This window comes from Dromiciops gliroides, chromosome 1 (assembly GCF_019393635.1).
Source record: "Dromiciops gliroides isolate mDroGli1 chromosome 1, mDroGli1.pri, whole genome shotgun sequence".
Taxonomy (NCBI): Eukaryota; Metazoa; Chordata; class Mammalia; order Microbiotheria; family Microbiotheriidae; genus Dromiciops; species Dromiciops gliroides.
The window spans coordinates 623522754-623546340 of NC_057861.1; the positions used below are offsets into that span (position 1 = coordinate 623522754).

The following is a 23587-nucleotide window of genomic DNA, read 5'->3' on the forward strand; positions in this document are numbered from 1 at the left end:
TGTGATTCACAGAGACTCTTCAACACATCCCCCACAAGTACTGCATCTCTCTGGGTGGCTGTGTTGATTTAAACTACTGCTGAGGTTCTGAACATTTTTTTTGTCATGGACATCTTTGGCAATCCTGTGAAACAAATGGATCTCTTCTCAGAATAACATTTAAATGCATAAAATAAAATATATAAGGTTATAAAGGGAACCAATTATATTGAAATATAGCTATCAAAATATTAAAAAACAAAACAAAAACAAGGACATGGACCCCAGGTTAAGAATCCCTTGCAGGGGTCTTGGGGTGGTGGTGTAGTTACTGTGGATTTTTTCAAACAGAATCAGATTCCCACCTAATTGTCATCCTGGAATTCAGTTCCTTGTCTGTAAAATGAAGGGTTTGAACTAGATGATTTCCGATATCCCAACTATCTCTAAAATCCTCCAATGGGGTTGAATTGTAAGATGTGAAACTGAAATTCCATCCTCTGAACCAAATCCAGCTTTCTGTCTTTCATACCTACTCGTATTAAACTGAATCCTTGTCTTTATCATGATCTCTGACACTTTGACTCATGCCAGTCCAGTTCCGCATCACCACCAGCTCTGTATCACTGTGTGAATTGCATTCTTTACTCCACTGTACTGGGTCAAAGTCCCAGAGATGAGGCCCCTGAGTAACTCAACTGGAACTACACCATCTTCTTCTAGTTAAGTAGTCCTTACTTAAATCCCCTAGCCCTATATCCCTTGAATTCTAGGCATCCCACCTTAAGCCATATTCCTCTTTTATGATTTTGGGAGCTTTCCCAGTCAATAGGCCCATTTCTTAGCCCTGTCTCAACCTACCCCTCAACATAAACCAGTAGCCAAGTGCTCTTTGAAAAGAGTGAGGAAACATGTCAGGATCTTTGAAAATGAACTCTTCAGTAGTGATTCAGAACAGGGGCAAGCAAAGGGTAATGAGATCGGGTCTTTAGCATATAAACAAGGGATGGAGGACATCTTTCCAATTATTTAAGCCTGTGATTTTGTGAATTGGAGCCCTCTCATCTTATACTATGCTTGAGACTATTTAGATTCTGGTTCGAAAGGTAATGAGGATCACAGCGACATAAGGAGAATGAGCCCCTCAAGCAATCTCAACTGTGAAGAGAGAAGGGAGCTGAGGGGTGACTGGGGGCCAGCGTTCTTGGGAAAACTAAAACATTTACCTTTACTGCTCTCTTCTGCCAAGCCACGATTGGGGACAGACCAACAGAGAAACCCTTTTAAAAGAAACCATATTGCCTTGAAAAAAAACCACCAAGCTTTATTGTTAAAGTCAATCCATGGTAAACAAAGAAAGGAGCTTTTAAGGGCACAAAGAATCTCAAAGTTTTTCTGACCCCCATCCCCAACTCTTCCTACAATTTAATTGCCTGTTCCTAATGTGCTACCCTCCTTAGGTGCATTGGGGTGGGGTTGGGGAGTGTCTTCAAATATCATTTTAATGGGACAAGTAAGGACTCTGACCTAATCTTTGCCACAGTGTCCAGCCCTGGGGAGAGTCCTTTTGCTTAGCCACGCTTACCAAACTTTGACTAGGATCCATAAGAAATGAACTAAAGAAGCCTAAGAAAATCCAAGGTAGCAGCAGTGGGAGAGTGCAGAAGATCCCTGAGGGATGGAGGCCAGGGGTACTCGAGTTGATGGTCTTTAGGATCCAGGGCGTGTAGATGCTGACGTTGGTATAGACACCAGGCAGGTTAGCACTGTCACAACCTAGTTCCCAGATCACAATCCCAGCCTGACGCCAGGTACCATTAACCTTACAGGACAAGGGCCCTCCGGAGTCACCCTGCAAGAAGAATGAGATAGATAAGGGGATGGGTATAATTTTTTTTTTTAAGTGAGGCAATTGGGGTTAAGTGACTTGCCCAGGGTCACACAGCTAGTAAGTGTTAAGTGTCTGAGGCCGGATTTGAACTCAGGTCCTCCTGAATCCAGGGCCGGTGCTCTATCCACTGCGCCACCTAGCTGCCCCCTGGGTATAATTTTTAAAAAAGGTTCATGGGTTTGAGCTGAGAGGGAAAAGGGCCTAGAATATGTGGCGGTGGTGGTTGGGTTGACAGGGGGACTCCTGGGTCCAATTTAGGAATCCCAGTGGGAATTTGGAGAGGTCAAACAGAGTCAAATTTTTAATCTAATTGTGACGCCTCACCTGGCAGGTGTCTCTCTTGCCACTTGAAAAGCCAGCACAGAACATGTCATCAAACCCTAGGCCCACCTGACTGGAAGTGCCTAATCTCTCCTGATAATAGATGTCACAGGTCTTTTGGTTGATGAGGGGCACTTCTATTTCCTGCAGGCCCCTTTGTCTCTTCAACCCTAATGATGTAGGAAAAGGAGGGAAAACCATGGTTGGAATTAGGTATGGAGAAGAGCAAATTCAAAGAATAACATGCAGAAGTGTCTGGCTCTATGGAGGGGAACCAAGAAATTAAGTGGCAAAACCTTGATCTTGAACATTTGCAAAAGGGTAGAGTTGAAGTAACATAAAACACTGTATAAATTAACTTTTTTTTTTTTTGGTGAGGCAATTGGGGGTTAAGTGACTTGCTCAGGGTCACACAGCTAGTAAGTGTTAAGTGTCTGAGGTTGGATTTGAATTCAGGTGCTTCTGAATCCAGGGCCAGTGCTCTATCTACTGCGCCACCTAGCTGCCCCATAACTTCTTTTTATAGTTTGTCCAGAGCAGAGGTTCTTAACTCTTTTTATCATGTTTTTAAATGTATCAAACAAAATACCAACATCCTTTTGAGGTGTCACCATCAATATCTAATAAGTTGTAAAAGTCTGCTCTAAAATCCTTACATTTAGGAGCACATGTCCAGTTCTGTGGGAGATGCCCCAATCCAGCAGACTAGGGGTTCCTCTTATCACCCCTACACCTTCCAACATATTTATACATCTCTAGTCTCCTAGGATGGCCACACCTTAGATTTTATCTTCATCCATACCTCCATGACTTTGAACTCCCGAATGTCTCTCTCTGATCACATTTTATCCCTCCTGTCCTTCCTCTTAAAGTGAGACTATTTTCAAGCTAACTTTTGGTCCCTCTGACCCTCCCTGTTCTCTCACTTACTGGCTTTAGGACTGGATAAAAACTGTGGAACGCCTCTGGGTCTCAATTTCTTAGGTTACTTACTGCAGGCTCAAATGAGAGAAAGGGCTGTGAAACTGCTCTTTAAAAGGAGCTGTAGAAACGCATGATTTTAGTCTTTTTTTGGGGGGCGGGGGGGTGAGGCAACTGGGGTTAAGTGACTCGCCCAGGTCACACAGCTAGTAAGTGTCAAGTGTCTGAGGCCAGATTTGAACTTAGGTCCTCCTGAATCCAGGGCCTGTGCTTTATCCACTGTGTCACCTAGCTGTCCCCACATGGTTTTATTCTTAATAACAACAGTCCCTCTTACTCATTCTCACATTGTCCCTCCAGCCTTCTTCCCCAGCCAGTCACCCAGCACGAGGTCACATTCTGAAACTCTCCCAAAGAAGTTGGGAGACAAATGGGCTGGATAGTCTTCCTGAAAGGTATCGGGGAGCTCATCTTTGCTAGAGCGATGTCCTTGGATGGTTGTCTTTTGTAGTAAGGGTATAGGACGATTTTTGACAAAGGTCGGTGGTAAAACTGGTTAGCATTTAGCTGATGGGGTCTGATTCTCTTGGATCCCAGCTGAACCTTCCAGAACTGGGGATTTTTTGTTTGACTGTAGAGAAGAAAGGCAAGAGAGGTTGTAATGACTTCAGAAGATGCTGAGTCTATGGAACTTTGTTACTGGGGCTGGGGAGGAGTCAGGGAGGAGTGAGTGTCCTTGAGGCTAGGAGAATGAATATTCCTGGGACTAAAAGGCCAAAGGAATGGTTCATTCTGGTCCTGTGGACTTTTTAGAGAATGTGAGGTCTTGTTATTATTCTTAGGGAGCCCGGGGGTTATCCTGAGTAGGGGGCAATTAATTAGTTCAGTTAAAATGTGCAGAGTTCCTAAGTATTGGAGACAGGGACTGGAGGAATAGAGTGAGTCAGGGATGGGCATCAGATCCAGAGACAAAGACGTTAATAGCCACCCTCTCTCTTTCCCTATCCTATCCCCCTCTCCCCACCATGTACCATAAGGGAGTAGAGGGGTCCAAAGGCTCTTATTCTCTGCTCACCTTGAGTGTGATCCTATGTCCCCTTGCCCAAAATGAACACTCACTTGCGGAAGCAGTGGGCAGCTGTTAGCACCCAGTTTGGTGAGATGAGGGTGGCCCCACACCAATAACTGGTCTTATAGACGAGCTTGGCCTGCCACGGCCACCTGAGCAGGGATGTGTCCAGGCCCTCAAGGATTCTCTCTGAGACGTGGGGTCGACCACAGACTTTGAGGAGAGGCAAAGGAGATTGGAGGGATTCATGCAATCTACCTATATATTACTATATTAGATTACTATATATATGGTATTACTATATATATTACTTCCACTCCAAGCTTGGCCTTAGGTGTCCCACCCATTTCTACCCTCCCCCTACCCAGCCAAAGGGATGAGTGGCTTACCTTCCTTCATATTTAACCCTTTAATATCTGAGGGAAGGAAACAGAGAGAAGATGAAACTCTGGGGAGAATGACTGGGAATAGGCATTTCTATAGGCTGACACCCAACACCCCTCCTCCTCCTCCTTCTCCTCTTACTCCTCTCACCCCCTCCACTTCAGCCTTGAGGATGTCAGCTCTAAGCACCCCCACCCGCTACCCCTACAGCTCCTGGGCTGTCCTCTCCCTCTTCAGACATTCCCCCCACCCCAGCCCCCAGTCCCCACGGCCTCACTGTATCCCAGGGCCCCCACTAGGAGGGGTAGCAGGAGGGCTAGGCTGGCCCAGCACATGGTCTTCCAGCTTGGGAAGGGGCGGTGAGGGCAGGGGGCAGGACTCTCAGCTTCGGCTCCTGTAGTTACAGTCTCTGCTCAGCCTGCTGGGGGCAGGTGACTGGAATCTTCCCCCACTGTTTCCTCTTCCTCCTCCCGCTACACAGTGGCTAGAGATTCTTAGAGAGGCTGGCAACCCTTGTAGATATTCGGAACTGTGCCTAGGCTGAATCAAGCTCCTTTCCTTTCTCCCCTCCTTCCTTGTGTCAAAGGTCCCTAGCCTAGCTCTGCTGCCTCCCTGCATGTTGTGAACCAGCCCAGCCCCTCTGGATCCCACCCCCCACCCCATTTAAACTTTTATTAGGAACTTCACAAACATTTCAGTGTTCAAGAATGAAAAAAAGAGAAGATTGCATGTGAACCCAAGAACTTGTGTTTATCCACTAGACATATATAAAAGATATTTAAAATATTAAATATTATATTTAGATGTATGTAGATTTATTTTAAAATACAGATATTTTATGTTTATCTAGGATAGGATATCTATTAATGTATTAAATATGTATCCACTATTACATATATATGCTTGATGATAATATATTATCATTTTATATATTATGCAATATATTGTTATCACTATTCTATAATAATATCATATGCATGTCTATAACTTATACATAATTATATATAATTATAAAGATCATTATAAGTAGATTTAACAAGGTAGTTAAAATCGCCCTTTCTGTGTGCTCTTCTGTGTATTTTTAAAAACATTTGGTTGGTCTTTTTTTTTTTTTTCTTCCTCCTCCACCTACCCTTACAGTTTAAGGAATTTATGTGTTACATTAACTGTACCTGTAAAGTTCTTGTGACATAATGTGACATTGGAAGGAGGGGGGTCCCTCCCCAGGGGACGATAAAACAACCTGACTTTGAACCCAGGGGAAAGTGGGTGGAGCTGGCCTGCTGGACTGGATGGGGTGAGAAATGTGGCTTGGACCCTGGGGCTGTCCCCCAGTAGCTAGTCCAGAGTATGTAAACCCTGATGGGAGGAGGGATAACAGAAGGCTGTCCCTGCCTGACTTGGGTGCGTAGAGAGACGTAGCCATGCCTGCCCGCACATCTAGGGTGTGAGCCTACAGAAAGGAAAGAAAACCTAGGAGAGGGATCATGGTTTGGGCTTCAGCTCTGAGCTCTGACCTCCTTGCTACTTGGGGCAAGTCACTTCTCCTCTGCTTGCCTCAGTTTCCTCAACTGTAAAATGGGAATGATGATAGCTCCCATCTCCCAGGGTTGCTGTGAGGATGACATGAGATAATGGTTGCAAAATTAGATCAGCACAGCTGTGTGACCCTGGGCAAGTCACTTAACCCCAGTTGCCTCACTAAAAAAAAAAAATTAGATCAGCATAGTGCCTGGCACGTAGTAAGCGCTATATAAATGTTGTTATTTTTATTTATATTCTCAGTTCTTTTCTCCTTTTTTAGTCCTGCAGGAGCTGCTTGTGAAATGGTTATCCTGCCCAAGCTCTCCCTTGCCCTAGGTTTGTATCTTCTGACGTCTTGGAGAAAACTTTGAATGAGAGTGACAAGACGCTGTTTGGAATTCTGGATCTCTCACTAGCTAGTTGTGTGACCTTGGACAAGTCACTTTTGGACCTCGATTTCCTCTTCTGTAAGATGAGAGTATTGCACTATTGCAGCTAGGTGTCGCAGTAGATTCTAGACACTTACTAGCTGTGTGACCCTAGGCAGGTCACTTAACCCTGTTTGCCTCAGTTTCCTCATCTGTAAAATGAGCTAGAGAAGGAAATGACAAACCACCGCAGTATCTTTGCCAAGAAAACCCCAAATGGGTTCACGAAGAGTCGGACACGACTGAAATGACTGAACACCAACAATTGGACTAGGTCAGGAGTTTTTAGGTGTTCAAGTGGAGAGAGCACTGGGCGTGGTCATGAAGACCTGAATTCAGCTTCAGTTACTTACTGGCTGTGTGATGCTAGACATGTCACTTAACTCTTGCTTGCCTCAGTTTCCTCATTTGCAAAATGAGAATAATAATAGCACCTCCTTCCCAGGGTTATTGTGAGGATCAAATGAGATAATATTTGTAAAATGCTCAGCACCATGTCTGGCATATAGTAGGTACTTAATAAATAATACTTGTTCCTCCTTAATAGTTAACACTTGTTCCCCTTCCTTTTCCCATTGTAGTCCTATGCATCTTATTGTATGCTTTTAAAAACATTATTCAGAGGAGTCCAGGGCTTCCTCGGATGCTTAAAGGGGTCGATGGTAGAAAAAGAGTTAAGATTTTTAAGGTTCCTTTAACAACCTTTAACCTTTAACAAGTCTTTCTCGGGGCGGCTAGGTGGCACAGTGGATAGAGCACTGGCCCTGGAGTCAGGAGTACCTGAGTTCAAATCCGGCCTCAGACACTTAACACTTACTAGCTGTGTGACCCTGGGCAAGTCACTTAACCCCAATTGCCTCACTAAAAAAACAAAAAACAAAAACAAAAAACAAAAAAACCCCAAGTCTTTCTCCTTCTGTCTTCCTCTTTGCTGGGGAGGGTCTTACAGACTGACTTAGATTTAATTTTTTTTTTTTCCGGGGCAATGGGGGTTAAGTGACTTGCCCAGGGTCACACAGCTAGTAAGTGTCAAGCGTCTGAGGCCGGATTTGAACTCAGGTACTCCTGAATCCAGGGCCGGTGCTTTATCCACTGCACAGCCCCTCAGATTTAAAATTCACCATGGTTAGTGAAGGGTGGGAGGGATAAGGGAAAAGGCCTGGGAAAGGCAGGGAGGAAGGCCTCTCTGTCAGAGGCTGATGAGGGACAGAGCTGAGGAGACGCACAACAGTGTCAGGCAAACTGATCAGACTGGATGAGAACAACCTCACCTAGTGAAGGCTCTCTTGTTTGAAGAAAGAAATCAGAGAAGGGTCAGAGCACAGCAGACCTTCTGGAAGGAACCCCAGGAGACCCTCTGGGTAGGGGGAGTTGGGGTGGTGGTGTTAGTGGTTGTTATTTTAATTTTATTTTATTTTGCGGGGCAATGAGAGTTAAATGACTTGCCCAGGGTCACACAACTAGTAAGTGTCAAGTGTCTGAGGCCGAATTTGAACTCAGGTCCTCCTGAATCCAGGGCCGGTGCTCTATCCACTGCGCCACCTAGCTGCCCCCAGTGCTTGTTATTTTTGAAAAGGACCAGTGACTTCATGGGGAGATGTCTTGGATTGTGTTTGAATTGGATTTCAGTGAAGCCGACTGGCTTGAAGTCATCAGCCTCACTCCGCTTTCTAGAGTCATTGAAGACCAGTGGCAAGACAAAGTCAGGATGAGTGGTGATGCCCTGGCATCTGATATCTCACCAAGCTCTAAGCTCTCCACAGAGCTTGCTTCAGCCACCTTCATGGTCATTAAAACAAATTGCTCTCATTCACCCATTCTGCTGGGGGAAGTCTTCACATGCTTGGGGTAGACATCCCCCTAAGTCACCGTTGATTTTGAGGCCTGTTGGTTACCGTTGACCTAGTTCTAGCCTCTCTGCCCAGACCCTTTACTGGGGCGTGGCCACTCGGCATGCTACAGCTTCTTGGACCCATAGGTGAGAGTTTAGTGCCAGGTAGTGTAACGATTGGAATGACGCCACCTGCTGGAGACTTACTGTAGAAAAGCTCTGCCATGAGGTAAAGGCCTCTGAGGGCAAGCCATGTGGTCAAGGTCCTTAGCGACAGGAAGTGACATTAGCTCGTGGGTACTGTCTATCAAGGCTACCAGCCAATCAACTTGAGGAGCCTCCCATTTCTGGGAGGGGGACATGAAGTAGGAAGCTGATGCTGGTAGAGGGGTTCTGTCTCTCTTTTTTGGTTCCTGACCTCGCCATGGTGGGTCAGAGGATGGGGTCTCTTAGAAATAGTTAGATTTTTACCTTTCTCTCTCATCCTAATGCTCTTTAATAAATACTAAAACATTTAAATACTCTTGCTAAAGCTTATAATTTATTGGCGACCACACATTAGATTTTAGATAGTTTAGCTAGAATTTTAGACCCTTACAGTAGACACCAGGGGTAGATGAGCAGTCCTGAAAAGGGCTCAGCTCGATCTCTCACCAGAGGGGCTAGTCCTTCCTGAACACCCTATACGCCTCTTCAAAAACAACCACTATCACCACCATCCCACCTCCTCCTGTCCAGGGGGGCTTCTCCTAGTGCTGGGGTAGTATAGGGTGGTAATGTCCTGAAGGGCTCAGGCTAACAAGGCCATGACTGGAAAGGACATGAATTAGAATAGATGACAAATACGCTTGTCAATTCCCAGCTTTATGATCTAATAACTTGGATTAAGGAAAAAAAGACATGGGTTTGGGAGACTTTGATTTGAACTCTAGCTCTGAAACCTGCTATCTGGGGAACTGAGGTTGAGACTCAGTTTTCTTATCTGTGAAATGGAGATAATCATACCCTGCCTTACCTGCCTCACAAGACTGTCCTAAGGGTGTTAATGGTGTATTAGAAGACTATGAAGGTTCCTATAGCAATCTATAAATCTAATTCTCTCCGACTTCTCCATTACCTTCTCTGTCAGGGCCTCTGGCTCTCTAGGTGAATTTGGGGAAGTTCCCTGAAGGTTAGTCCGGTGATGTGTATTCAAGATGGGATTTAGGATTGAGAAAGAGAAAACAAAGTGCAGAGGGAGAGAAGGCATGGACTTTGGGATTGTTTTTTTTTTTTTTTTTGTTTTGCTTTGTTTTTGATTTTGCAGGGCAATGAAGGTTAAGTGACTTGCCCAGGGTCACACAGCTAGTAAGTGTCAAGTGTCTTGAGGCCAGATTTGAACTCAGGTCCTCTTGACTCCAGGGCCAGTGCTTTATCCACTGCATCACCTAGCTGCCCCAGGCATGGACTTTGAATAGTGAACAGAAGACCTCCTCAGAGCCAGGGGCATGTGGCTAAAGTTGATACCCCAAAATGTCCCTTGATTCCCAGGGCATTGCTAAAAGGACTTCTCAGGGTGGGATTATTCTCTCCTTGTTTGAACTGCACAGTTGTAGGGACCCTTTATTCTTGTATAGTCTATCATCTAAATTAATTGGTGTGACTTCCCCCGATTTCTGTGGAACACAGGAGCTGTTTACAAAGGTATAATCACAAATAGACAAACTCCCCCAATTTGTAAGAGGCAGAATTCTCCTTTCCTGCACCACTTCAGTCTCTGGGGAGGGGAAGAGGATTGGGTTCAGAGTTTAGCTCCTATAGAGTACAATCCCAGGTTCAAGTCCCAAACTTCCCCTCAGGCTTGAAGTCCCAGGCATCCTGGTTTCTCAGGGTTAACGGGAGGGCTGGTCGTACCACCTCACCTGTAATCCTGGCTCCGAGGTCACCATGGCTCAGACGCCTGGTCCTGTGGGGATCACCTTTGACACCAAAAACGAAATACAAATCACCCAGGACAGAAAGAAACGTCACCAGACCCACTTCTTGAGCTGGGGTTAAAAGAGGGGGAGTCAAGAAAGGATGTTTTGTTCTTTCCCTTCTCAATGGTTAGGTTCATGGCATCCACAATGGGTGCAGTAGATCAGAGTTACCAAAAAGAACACAGCCTAAAAGATGATGGGAAAGAGGGTGAAAGGCAGCCAATCAAAGGAGGTTACCCCCATCCACGTGGTAGGAAGCAAAAACTGGAGATGCTCACAAAAGTCCCCTCAAAGGCATCTCCGTGTTAGAATGGTATATTCCCAGAGAAACCCAGCTTACAACTTTTTTTTTTTTTAAACTGCTTGTTTTATACATGCTTGCTTGCAGTCTGTGATTGTCTTTTTGTGTACCAAACATTTGGTGGGATGAGAGCTAAACTGGCCAAGATGAAGCTGTTACTGTTTCCAATCTGGAGCAACTAGGGAAAAAGGCTTTTGTTCTAAAGCCCCTAAAAGCATCATAACCCTGAATGCAAATATCTGGTGTGTAAAAGAGATATATTGATGGTAATGGAATATTATTGTGCTATAAGAAATGACAAGCAAGATGACTTCAGAAAGACTTGGAAAGACTTGTATGAACTGATGTATAGTGAAGTTAGCAGAACCAAGAGAACATTGTGCACAGAGACAGCAATGTTTTTATTTAAAAATTTTTTTTATTGCAGGGCAACTGGGGTTAAGTGACTTGCCCAAGGTCACATAGCTAGTAAGTGTCAAGTGTCTGAGGCCGGATTTGAACTCAGGTCCTCCTGAATCCAGGGCTGGTGCTCTATCCACTGCACCATCTAGCTGCCCCGACAGCAATATTTTTTGATGAAGAACTGTGAATGACTTGAGTATTCTCAACAATACAATGATCCAAGACAATCCCAAAGAACTATTGATGAAACATATTATCTACCTCCAAAGAAAGAACTGATATCAATGGAACAAACTGAAGCATGCTATTTTTCACTTTCTTTTAATCAAGTTTTCTTGTACAAAATGACAAATATGGTAATGTTTTACCTAATCATAATGTATAACACATATCTGATTGTTTGCTGCCTCAGGGAGGGAGAAGGAGAGGGGAGGGAAAAAGGGATAAAAATTGGAACCCCAAACTATAAATAAAAATGTTTATTATTTAAAAAATTGATATAATTTTAGGCCAGGGCCCCTCTTGAAGATAGGAGAGTGAAAGAAGTGCTGCCTCATCATGCCCATTGTCCTACTGTCCGCAAAGAAAACAAATTTCCCTGAGAGATGTGGAGTAGGTTGTTTCTGATCATATTCATCTGAACTTACACTTCAGTTGTTTGGTTCTTTATTACCTAGTCCAACCTGCTACACTGGTGAGTAATCCAAAGGGTACCCAAACACTAGTAAAGAATTCAAAGGGCACAAATGTGTAAGGTATACACGTGGCAAATGGGTATTTTCCATCTTCTGACCCCAGGGCTGCTTTTCTTCCTTTATGGAATTCTTGCCTCAGCTTTTCCTTAACTGTACTTTTCTAGGAGGCTCACAGGATCAGTGTCTTCTTAGAGTCCGTAGCAAACATCTTTTTCTGCTATTAGTTGTCACAATCTCTGAAGCTACTGCCATCCTCAGGGGACTGTGTTCCATCTCTGTCTGCAAGGGCTTTCTCTCTTGTCAGCTACTACACCTCCAATGAAGTCTGTGACTGATTCCAGCAGCCAGTGGCCAATGGATTTCCTAGTTGCCTGGATATTCCCCTTTCAGAGAGAAGGAAAGAGGGAGAGAGGAAAATGTGAGAGGAGAGAGAGAGACATAGAGAAAGAGGAAGAGAGAGCATGAGAGAGATACACAGAGATAAAAAGAGAGGAAGAAAAACATCTAGAAAGAGGGAGGAAAAAAGACAGGAGGAGAGAGGGAGGGAGAGTAAGACAGAAAAAGGCGAGACAGGAAGGGAGAGAGAGAAAGAGAGAAGGAAGAGAGAAGAGGAGAGAGAGAGAGAGAACAGGACGCTGATGATGATCCAATGATCCAATACAGGACATTGAGGAGTGGATGGACAGGTAAGAGCTGAATTAAGAGAGAGAAGTGTCATGAAACCCCAAGGGGAGAGGCATTCAGGGGATGAACACGCTTTGCCTAGGTATGAGAGAAATCTGAACCAGAGGTATGTGATAAACCTTATGAAAGGCTCCACTCCTTCCAGGAGACAGAGAGATTCCCCGCTGGAGTGTCAAGAATTTGTTGAAGGATCCTGGATGACTTTAAGGCAAAGGACTTAAGACAGAAGAGAAGATATTTGACAGCTCATAGCTTCAGGGTACTAAGTATTTTCTATTCATTTCACTTTTCAATTTCTTCCATAAGGGATGATGTATTGGGATAGGATGATTGAGACCTGAGACTTGAGAATTAAATGAGGTATGGGTAAAACAGAGAAATGGGGGGCAGGGGAATCTCTCTTTCTCCTTGGGTTGGGAAAAGGTACCCTTGTGGATGAGGCCTCGTTTTTGTAGCTCTTTTACTGTTTGAGAATGCTGCCCCATTTGATTGCTCTCTGAGAACATCTCAGGGTTCTCTTTAATGTCAGCAGGTTCATGAATTTCTTAAGGCTATTGCTATTAGACAGCATCCTTAGCCTAACCACAAACTGATTCTTCCTGGCAGAACTCCTAAGACTGGCCCCCACATGAGTCCTCACCTTCGTTTCAGACTGATTCCAAAACTTAACCTAAAACTAACCCCCAGTCCTGGGCATAGCACCTAATTCTGAGGATAGATTTAACAGTGAGTTCTGAACATCACACAGACTTCTTGCCCTTGCCCCAGAATGAGGTCAAATCTTAACCCCAGACTGATTCCTAATTTTGGCCAAAGTGTGACCTTTTAACTCAAAATAATTCCTTAGTCCTGATCACAAACTGAGATCTAAGCCTTCTAATACATTAAGCTTTTTTTTTTTTTTTTGAGGCAATTGAGGTTAAGTGATTTGCCCAAGGTCACACAGCTAGTAAGTGTCAACTGTCTGAGCCTGGTGCACTATCCACTGTACCACCTAGCTGCCCCTACATTAAGCTTTTATCCCTAGTTCTGAAGTGAGTCTTTAATCCTGGCCCTCAATTGACTTCCTAAATTGGCCACAGATGAATCTCTTAACCCCAGGCCAATACTGACCATTTTTTTTTTTTTTACCACAGATGAGTTTCCTAACCTTAGGCCACTACTGTCCACCTCATCTGGCTCTTAGATTTAATCCTTAATCCCCACTATAGGCTCATATTACAGTGTGGGCCAAAAGTCACAATGTTTTGATAACTTTTATAAAAATATTATTTTTTCACCATTTATGAGATTTTATTTTTCACATGGAATGTAAATTCATTTCCTATATATACTGTGTATGATGCTATGGTATTGTAAATTAAAAACAAAAAATAAGGGAGTTATTATTATTTAATACTATTTTATTTTATTTTTTCTAATTACATGTAAAGATAGTTTTCAACATTCATTGTTGTAAGATTTTGAGTTCCAAATTTTTCCCTCTCCCCTTCTTTCCCCTCTCCCAAAGCCAGAAAACAATCTGATATAGGTTATACATTATGATGATGTTAAACATATTTCCACATTAGTGATGTTGTAAGAGAAGAATCAGAACAAAAGGGGAAAAAAGGTAAGAAAGAAACAACAAAAAAAGCAACAACAAAAGTGAAAATAATATGTTTCAATCTGCATTCAGACTTCATTGTTCTTTTTCTGAATGTGGAGAGCATTTTCTACCATGAGTCTTTTGGCATTGTCTTGGATCATTGTATTGCTGAGAAGAGTTAAGTTTATCGCAGTTGATCATCACACAATGTTGATACTGTGTACAATGTTCTCTTGGTTCCACTCATTTCATTCAGCATCAATTCATGTAAGTCTCTCCAGATTTTTCTCAAATCTGTCTGCTCATCATTTCTTATAGCACAATAGTATTCCATTACATTCATATACCACAACTTGTTCAGCCATTCCCCAATTGATGGGCATCCCCTCAATTTCCAATTCTTTGCCACCACAAAAAGAGCAACTATAAATATTTTTGTACATGTGAGTCCTTTTCCCTTTTTTATGATCTCTTTGGGATATAGACCTAGTAGTGGTATTGCTGGGTCAAAGGGTATGCACAATTTTATAACCTTTTGGGCATGGTTCCAAATTGCTTTCCAGGATGGTTGGATCAGTTCACAACTCCAGAAACAATGCTTTAGAATTCCAATCTCCCCACATCTTCTCCAACATTTATCATTTTCTCTTTTTTTTTGGTCATATTATCCAATTGGACAGGTATGAGATGGTAACTCAGAGTAGTTTTAATTTCCATTTCTCTAATCAATAGTGATTGAGAACATTTTTTTCATATGGCTGTAGATAGCTTTAATTTCTTCATCTGAAAACTTCCCATTCATATCCTTTGACCATTTCCCAATTGGGGAATAAAGGAGTTATTAAAATCCCTTCATGATTTTTGGCCCACCCTGTACTTACCCTATTAAGGCCACATAGTTACACTGAGGTGACCACAGACTGAACTTTAACCACAACCCCATAGTGACCAACCCTGGCCCCAAACATAGTTTAACTTCTACCCTCAAACTGACCCTTAACCCCAGCTATGGAATAGTATTTAATCTTGGCTACAAACTCAACACCCAACCTTGTTTATACACTCACTATTCATCCCAGAAACCAGGCTTATGCTTGACTGAGCTATGGACTAATTCCTAACCCTGACTCCAGATACCATACAGGGATCCTCAAATTTCATGTTTTTACTTTATGCTTTGTCTAACCCATCTTCAACTCCTCCCCGCTTGCCCACTTTCTCTCTCACAAGCCATATATTTCCTTTTCCTACAAATATCCATATATCCTCCTTCAAATTCCATCATCTCTTTGTGCTTGCATCCTGTCTTCTGTAAATCTTTCAGCTTCTTTACTCAAAAGGCCCTCTTTTGTATCTGTCTTCTGAGGTCTTTCCCATAGCTAGGCACAGTTGAGTAGCCCACTTTCCTTAGAAGAGGGTGGGGAGAGGGTCTGATATTCTTGGAAACAACCCTCTGGACAGCTATTTAGAAGTGAGGGGAGAGGAATAAGGAACAAGGGTACAAACGTAGACATGCAAACGTTGAATCGACAGGGGACGGATGGTGGTCACCCATCTGCCTTAGGGAACCATTGAACATTCCGTCCTGCTTTAGACCTGATAGGTTTCTTATTCCAGAGGGTAGAGTGAGGGACAGGAACAGCCTGAGGGGGGGCACTCAATTCCTAAACTGGAGCTAGACCTAAGAAGCTAGAGTTTTGGTTCTAGAAATGAAGTTTTCATTCATCAACTCTACTTTTCAAAGGGCAAACTCTTGGTTATGATATCAGAGGCCTAACCCAAAGACATGAATTATTGGAAACATTATCATTGCCATGAAAAAAAACATAAACCCTTTATTGAAACAGTCAATCCTCATTAGACAGATTGGCAAGCACATGGAACTAGAGAGGAATGGACAGTCTCCCTGATTACACCCGGCACTTAGAACTCTAAGTTCTTGTCCATGGGGCGGAAAATCTTCAAATATCCTTTAAAGATCTTTTCAGTTGGAACAAGCAAGGTTCCTTGCTTAAGTGGCCAGCCATAGAGAACATCCTGGGATCCCCACTCCAGCTTTTAAGTCATGTCCTGGAGATACCTGTCTAAGCTTAAGCAGGACTCATGAGGAATGGTCTTGGGGAGGCAGGATTAATGCAGCAGGAGAGGAAGAAGGAGGAAGAGGAGGACACCAGCTGGAAACTGAGCAGAGCTTTTGGAATTAATTACATTTTGGATCCATTTGGTGTGTATACTGACATTGGTATAGACACCAGGAAGGCTGGGACGGCCACAACCCACTCCCCAGCTCACGATCCCCGCCTGGTGCCAGGTCCCATTGACTTTACATACCAAAGGTCCCCCGGAGTCGCCCTGGAGAAATACAGATGGAGTCATCCTATTAAGAGGATGGTTAGAAGCCTAGGGAGTAGAGGTCACAGGGAAGGGGCAACATAGGGGACTCCTGAGTCCAAAGGAGGGACTTGAAGGGGAAGCAAAGAATATCAATGTCCATCATGGGTCCTGGTTGGCTACTTTACCTGGCAGGTATCCTTCTTTCCGTATGAAAACCCAGCACATATCATGTCGTCAAATACCAAAGGAAATCTAATATAAGGCTTTGCCTTTTCGTAGTAGTTGTTACAGGTCTTTTGGTCAATGAGGGGTACTTGTACCTCCTGTAAGATCCATGGTTTCTTCAGTGCTGGGGATTTAGGAAAAAAAAAAAGGTTATATCTGAAGTGAGGGACAAAGAACAATAATAGCTCAATAGACTACATATAAAGACAGCCTGCTTTGGGTCAGTGAGCCCAGAAACTGTGTGTGTGGGGGTGTTAAACCTTAGATGTGGATGTTCACTGGAGGCTAATGTGGCCTATCAAGTTCAAAACAGTGGACAAACTAACCTTCATTTAGCTCTAGGGCTAGAATATATACTCTCCTCAATCCCCAGTCAGCCCTGGCTGCCTCCTCCCCTCCCCCTCAATGAGCCCTTCCTCAGGATTACACACTGGGTAATCACCACACATTGCTTGCTATTGCCATTTGAAATTTTCATGTGCCTGAGTCTTGGCTTCCCCAGTGAGATTGTGAGATCCCTGAGGTCAGAGACTGTCTCTTCCATGTCTTTATGTCCAACCCCCCTCCCCTCCTCCAAGTACCTTGCAAACTTAGAAATTTAACAAAATGAGTGGAATAACAAAATTTATATATTCCATTCATATTCAAAGGGCACTGGAAAGGTATCCCATTCCCCTTTTTATCTAGTCATCCAGATTCTCCAAATTTCCCTAGGTTCTGGGAAAGGAAGGCATTTCCTTCCAGATTCTTTATTGTGTGGTAACAACTTGAAGAGAACTGAACTCTTTCTCTTGAGTTTGTTGACTATGAAAATCTGTTCTTCCATTTACTGATGGAGTGTGGGACATTGGAAAGAAGACTGGGACTAGGGGTAAGAAGTCCTGGATTCTATACTGTTTCTACTTTTTGGGTTTTTTTTCCTTTATTGAGGTTTTTCCCTTGTGTTCTGCTTCTTCTTTCACAACATGACAAATGCAGAAATATGTTTAATGTGGTTGTACATATGTAACCTATATCAGATTGCTTTCTGTCTGGGGGAGGGGGGAGGAAAGGGAGGGAGGGAGAAAAAATTTGGAATTAAAAATCTTTTGTTGTTGTTTTTTGCTCAGGGAAATGAAGGTTAAGTGACTTGCCCAGGGTCACACAGCTAGTATGCATCAAGTGTCTGGGGCCAAATTTGAACTCAGGTCCTCCTGACTCTAGGACTGGTGCTCTATCCACTGCGCCACCTAGCTGCCCCTTAAAAATCTTATAAAAACAAATGTTGAAAACTATCTTTACATGTAACTGGAAGATAATAAAATACTTTTTTTAATATTTAATTTAATTTTTTAAAATTAATAAAGTATTTTATTTTTTTCCGTTACATGTAAAGATAGTTCTCAACTTTTGTTTATACAAGCTTTCCAATTTCAGATTTTTCTCCCTCCCTCCCCTCCCTCCCCCCTCCCCATGACAGCAGGTAATCTGATATAGGTTTTATATATGTATATATATATATACATATTATGTGTATATATATATATACACATAATAACATTAATCCTATTTCTGCATTAGTCATGCTATAAGAGAAAAAAATCAGAGCAACGATGAAAAACCTCAAAATAGAAAAAAACAACAGCATCAAAAACAAAAGAAATAGTATGGTTGATAATAAAATACTTTTATCATTAAAAAAAGAAGACCTAGATTCTAGCTTCAGTTATTGACACTTGCTAGCTTTGGAAGTTTGGGTGTTGTTTAGTTGTTTTCAATTGTGTCTGACTGTTTGTGATTCCTTTCTGGGGGGTTTTCTTGGCCAAGATACTGGAGTGGTTTGCCATTTCCTTTTCCAGCTCCTTTGCAGATGAGGAAACTTGAGACAAACAGGGTGAAGTGAGTTGCCCAGGGTCACAGAGCTAGCAAGTGTCTGAGGCCAAATTTGAACCCGGGTCTTTCTGACTCCAGCTCTGGTGCTCTATCCATTGCACCACCTAGCTGCCTGGAACCCTAGGTACAAGCTATTTAATGTCTCAGCCTCAGTTTGTTCATCTGTAAAATGAGGAAGATCATATCTGTCTCATCTACTTACTTCAAAAGAAATGAATGTCATGAAGACTGTAATATGTTGTATAAATGTGAGGCAATATTACTATTAGGAATGGGAGGAAATGGAATATCAGGCATATCAACAAAGGGCCAAAGAAGACAAAACAAAAGTTTGTGTCAATAAGAAATGAAACTCAGCATTTCCTTCATGGAGAATACAAAGTGGATGGTCTGCCTTGGGAGAGAGATGAGCTGATTCTGTTGCAGATTGGGGCTAGGCTCAGGGGTCACCCAATAAAATAACCTTTGCTACCATCCTCACTTATGTCTTCCTCTGTTTCTCCCCAGCCTGTCACCCAGCACATGGTCACATTCTCAAAGAACGTCCTGGAGGGTGGGAGGCAGATGGGCTGGATGTTCTCCTTGAAACGAACTGATGACTTCAGCTTTGCCAAGGCGATGTCCTTGGGTGGCATACCATAGTAGTGGGGATGAATGACAATTTTTGTCACAGAATAAATTCTGAACCGATTAAAGCTCAATAGTGATGGTATGAGACTTGTTGAGCCTAGAAGAATCTTCCAAAATCTGGCTTCTCTTCTCCTAACAGGGGAAACGGAGGAGAGTAGATATCATGATGGTCCCAGGGCCACTGGGTGTTGCGTACATAAACTCATACAATTAAGAACTGGAAGGGACATAGGAGATAACTTTGTGTCCCTGATTTTACCTTTGAGGGAACTGAAGGCCAGAGAAGTTAAATGATTTCTCTGAGGTAGCACAAGGAGCCTGGAGTCTTGGAGAGAGTTCTAAGAACTGATGCAGTGAGGACTGTCATGGCCATGAGTTATAGGTAAACTTTGGGCTCAGGGACCTTTTAATGTAAGAAGGGCTGGCCTTATGCTTTGGGAGAGCTGGTGACTCTGCACCTGTTAGTATTTGAAAGGTCCTTAGTAGGTTCCTACCCCAAATTTATTTCCTACATGCCTGTCATAGTGCCTGAAATTGTACCTAGTACAATGAAAAGCATGCTAAATATGAACTCAGATGATCTGAGTTGAAATCCCATCTCTGACATTTACTGGCTGTGTGACCTTGGGCAAGTCACTTAACTTTCCCCATCCTCTGTTTCCTCATCAGTGAAATGAAGGGTTTGGATTAGGTAATCTTTAAGGTCCCTTTCTGCTCAAAATCTACTTTGGGCCTGGAAGGGTTTGGCTCCTTGAATTCATTCAATAAGCATTGATTAAGTGCTTACTAGATGCAAGGCACTGTTCCCAAAGGACAGACAAATATCCCTTTGTGAGTGTTGGGAGGGAGTATGGAAGGGTGGAGGAAGGAGAATGATGGAGTGAGCAGAATAATGGAGGGAGGTTCAATAACCATAACTTTCTCAGCTAAGTGTTTTGTGGGGATAAGTTGACAACTAATTGAAAGCAGGGGATTATAGGAATTTGGAATGGGACAGTGATGGAAGGGGCTGGGTGGGGGATGGGGCAAGGGGTGCAGAAACTGGGGACTCCAAAGACTTCTTTTTCCATTTTTAATGGGCAGCTTTTTGGACACTACAGCTTTTTTTTTTTTTTTTTTAATAAGGGTCTTAGGGGCAGCTAGATGGCGCAGTGGATAGAGCACCAGCCCTGGATTCAGGAGTACCTGAGTTCAAATCCGACCTCAGACACTTAACACTTACTAGCTGTGTGACCCTGGGCAAGTCACTTAACCCCAGTTGCCTCACCAAAAAAAAAAAAGGGGGGGTGTCTTATTACTTAGTTGTCTATGTTTTCAGATGTCCTGAGCCCCTCAATTCCCTGCTAAATATGAAGCAGGGACTGGGGAATGAGCGATTAAGAAAGGACGGGAAAGGACATCAGGTCTAGGGATGGAAAAGCAAATTGTCTAATGTAAACCCTCCCCACCTTCCCACCCCGTGGTATCCTCAGGGAATGGGGTCCCGGCCCTTCCTGTAGCTTGCTTGTTCTACCCCTCCTCCCTCTCCAAGCCTGCCCCATCAACTCCTTGGTCTTGTCTGCGGACCGCCCTGCCCTGCCCCGCCAGACCGAGCTCAGAAGGGGGACTCACTTGTAGAGGCAATGAGCAGCCGTCAGCACCCATTTGGGGTGGACGAGGCTGCCCCCACATCGGGGGTAGTTCTTATATATTAGGCTTGCCTGCCACGGCCATCTCTTTATACTGCTGTCTTGGCCCCCGACGATTCGCCCCGAGTCCACCGGTTGCCCACAGACTTGGAAAAGCGGTAAGGGAGATTGGGGAAGATTCCGACGTCCCCCCCAACTCCCCCTCCTTCTCACCACGTCTGTTCCCCTCCCCCCAGCAGCCCCCCTCCACATGCTCCTCCCCTCTCCCTCCGTGTCCCCCCTCCTTCCTCCCACTCCCTTCTCAGTTTGGCCCAATCAGTTTTTTCCTGGGTCCCTGGGCCCTCTTCCTTCCCAGAGGTACACACCCCTCTTTTTCACATCAGGCTTTGCGGTCTGGGTTTCCACCGTATCTCTCTTTAATTTCAACCCCTGAAACCCTGGGGGAAGGAGGCAGGCCCGGGTGAGAGGGGAGCCGTCTGGCTCTGGGTCCCAAGGCCCTCTTCATCCCCTCTGCGGCCTGATCCCCTTCCCCACCTGGGTAGCCCTGGGGCCCCAGCAGCAGGGGCAGCAGCAGTGTGGGGCGGAGCCAGTTCATGGCCTCCCTGCCCCAGGCCGAGTCTCAACCCTCCAAGTCTGGGATGGCTCCCGGCCTCTCTTTGGGGCCGGCCGCTGTGACTCTTCCCGGGCTGGCGCCCCCTTGGAGCAGCCCTTTGAGGGTTCTCGCATTGGCCGATGTCCAAGATCACGGTTAGTCCCGCTCCCAGGACGTGGGTCAGGGATGGACCTGCTGCTGGACGAAGCAAAAGTCAGGAGAGGTCGCCGGGTGACCAGGATGACGCCGCCCCTCCCCCAACCCTCCACTCCCCAGTCACTGTGTATCTCTCTGTCTCTGTATGGCTCTCGCCTAGTGACTTCAGTGCGAAACCCCAAGCTCCCAGCCTGGGTCAGCCCTGTCCCACCTTAGGCCACTATCCCCATGGGGTCAGAGTGAAAAGTGTAAGTGATGCCTGTATCAAGTGCTTCTGAGGTCACCGACATTGTAAGATGAACCAGGATGTGTCCTGCCCCTCTGAGGCTGGGGGCAAAAGGTTTTCTCCCTCCCAGGGCAGTCAGCAGGGCACCAGGCTTGCCCACCCTGAAAATGGGCCCAGATCCAAAAGTCTGTGGAACTCCTCCTGAAGCAGGAACCTGATAAGAGCAAGGGAAGGGGAAAGGGGAAAGGAGTAAGCCTTTATAGAGTGCATACTATGTGCCAGGCACTGTACTAGGAGCTTTTACACAACAATCTTGGGAGGTAGGTGCTGTTATCATACCCATTTTATAGTTGAGGAAATGGAGGCAAACAGTGGATAAGTGATTTGCCCAGGGTCAAACAACTAGTAATATTTTTTGGTGGGGGCAGTGAGGGTTAAGTGACTTGCTCAGGGTCACACAGCTAGTGTCACGTGTCTGAGGTGGGATTTGAACTCAGGTCCTCATGAATCCAGGGTCAGGGCTTTATTCACTAGGCCACTTAGCTGCCCCAACTAGTAAGTGTTTGAGGCTGGGTTTCAATTTAGGTCTTTCTGATGCCAGGCACGAAGTCCAGATCTATCCCAGGAGGCCTGGGGGAGCTCTGAAACTGGACATGTTAAGACCTGATGATAGTGCTAAAGAAGGGGCTTGTCATCTTGGAAGGTCTGGAGGAGGGTATAGAGAAGGGCTGGTGTTTGTATTCTTAATTTTTGTTTTTTGTTTTTTTTAGTGAGGCAATTGGGGTTAAGTGACTTGCCCAAGGTCACACAGCTAGCAAGTGTTAAGTGTCTGAGGCTGGATTTGAACTCAGGTACTCCTGACTCCAGGGCCGGTGCTCTATCCACTGTGCCACCTAGCTGCCCCTGTATTCTTAATTTTAAAAATTTATACTTATTAGTTGTCAACAAAACAACCAATCAAATGTATTAAAATAAGAGGCAAATTCTTTTTTTTAAATCATAAAAGTATTTTATTATTTTCCGGTTACAGGTAGAGATAGTTTTCAATATTTGTTTTTATAAGATTTCTAGTTCCAAATTTTTCTCCCTCCTTCCCTCCCCCCTCCCCAACACAGCAGGCAATCTGATATAGGTTCTATATGTACAATCACATTAAACGTGTTTCTGCATTAGTCATATTGTGAAAGAAGAATCAGAACAAAAGGGAAAAACCTCAAAAAAGAAAAAAAACCACAAAAAAGTAGAACCTTATGGTTCAATCTGCATCCAGATTCCACAGTTCTTTTTTCTGGTTGTGGAGAGCATTTCCCCTCATGAGTCCTTTGGAATTATCTTAGAGCATTGTATTGCTGAGAAGAATTAAGTCTATCACAGTTGATCGTTACACAATGTTGCTCTTACTGTGTACGATGTTCTCCTGGTTCTGCTCATTTCGCTCAGCAACAATTCATGTAAGTCTTTCTGAAATCTGCCTGCTTATCATTTCTTACAGCACAATAATATTCCATTACATTAATATACCACAAACTCGTTTAGCCATTCCCCAATTGATAGGCATCCCCTCAATTTCCAATTCTTCGCCACCACAGAGAGAGCAGTTATAAATATTTTTGTACATGTGGGTCCTTTTCCCTTTTTTATGAACTCTTTGGCCACCACAAAAAAGCTGCTATATTTTTATACATGAATCTTTTTCCTTTTCCTTTGATCTCTTTGGGGGTGTAGGTGGTAGTGTTGCTGGGTCAAAGGGGATGCACAGGTTTTTTTTTTTTTCCTTTTGCGGGGCAATGAGGGTTAAGTGACTTGCCCAGGGTCACACAGCTAGTAAGTGTCAAGTGTCTCAGGCCACATTTGAACTCAGGTCCTCCTGACTCCAGGGCTGGTGCTTTATCCACTGCACAGTTTTTAATAGCTTTTTGGACACCAGGATAAAGCCATCTGCTTGGCC

General features: G+C 44.1%; 2 protein-coding genes across 2 annotated transcripts; both read right to left on the reverse strand.

Annotated features, from left to right (window-relative positions):
• Positions 1 to 1095: 1095 nt before the first annotated feature.
• LOC122752873 (serine protease 27-like) lies at positions 1096 to 8472 on the reverse strand. The gene is given in 10 exon segments (XM_043999821.1): positions 1096 to 1137; positions 1565 to 1831; positions 2195 to 2361; positions 3438 to 3459; positions 3461 to 3743; positions 4232 to 4394; positions 4571 to 4597; positions 4843 to 4959; positions 5961 to 6018; positions 8413 to 8472. Coding segments are annotated over 10 exon segments (1206 nt in total).
• A 5981-nt stretch (positions 8473 to 14453) lies between these two features.
• Positions 14454 to 21447, reverse strand: LOC122736155 (testisin-like). The gene is made up of 5 exons (XM_043978217.1): positions 21200 to 21447; positions 20649 to 20811; positions 18889 to 19169; positions 16496 to 16659; positions 14454 to 16328 (listed from the first exon to the last, which is right to left on the reverse strand). The coding sequence occupies exons 1-5, from the start codon at positions 21258 to 21260 to the stop codon at positions 16107 to 16109; spliced, it is 891 nt and encodes a 296-aa protein (XP_043834152.1). The 5' UTR covers positions 21261 to 21447; the 3' UTR covers positions 14454 to 16106.
• Between the last annotated feature and the right edge of the window lie 2140 nt (positions 21448 to 23587).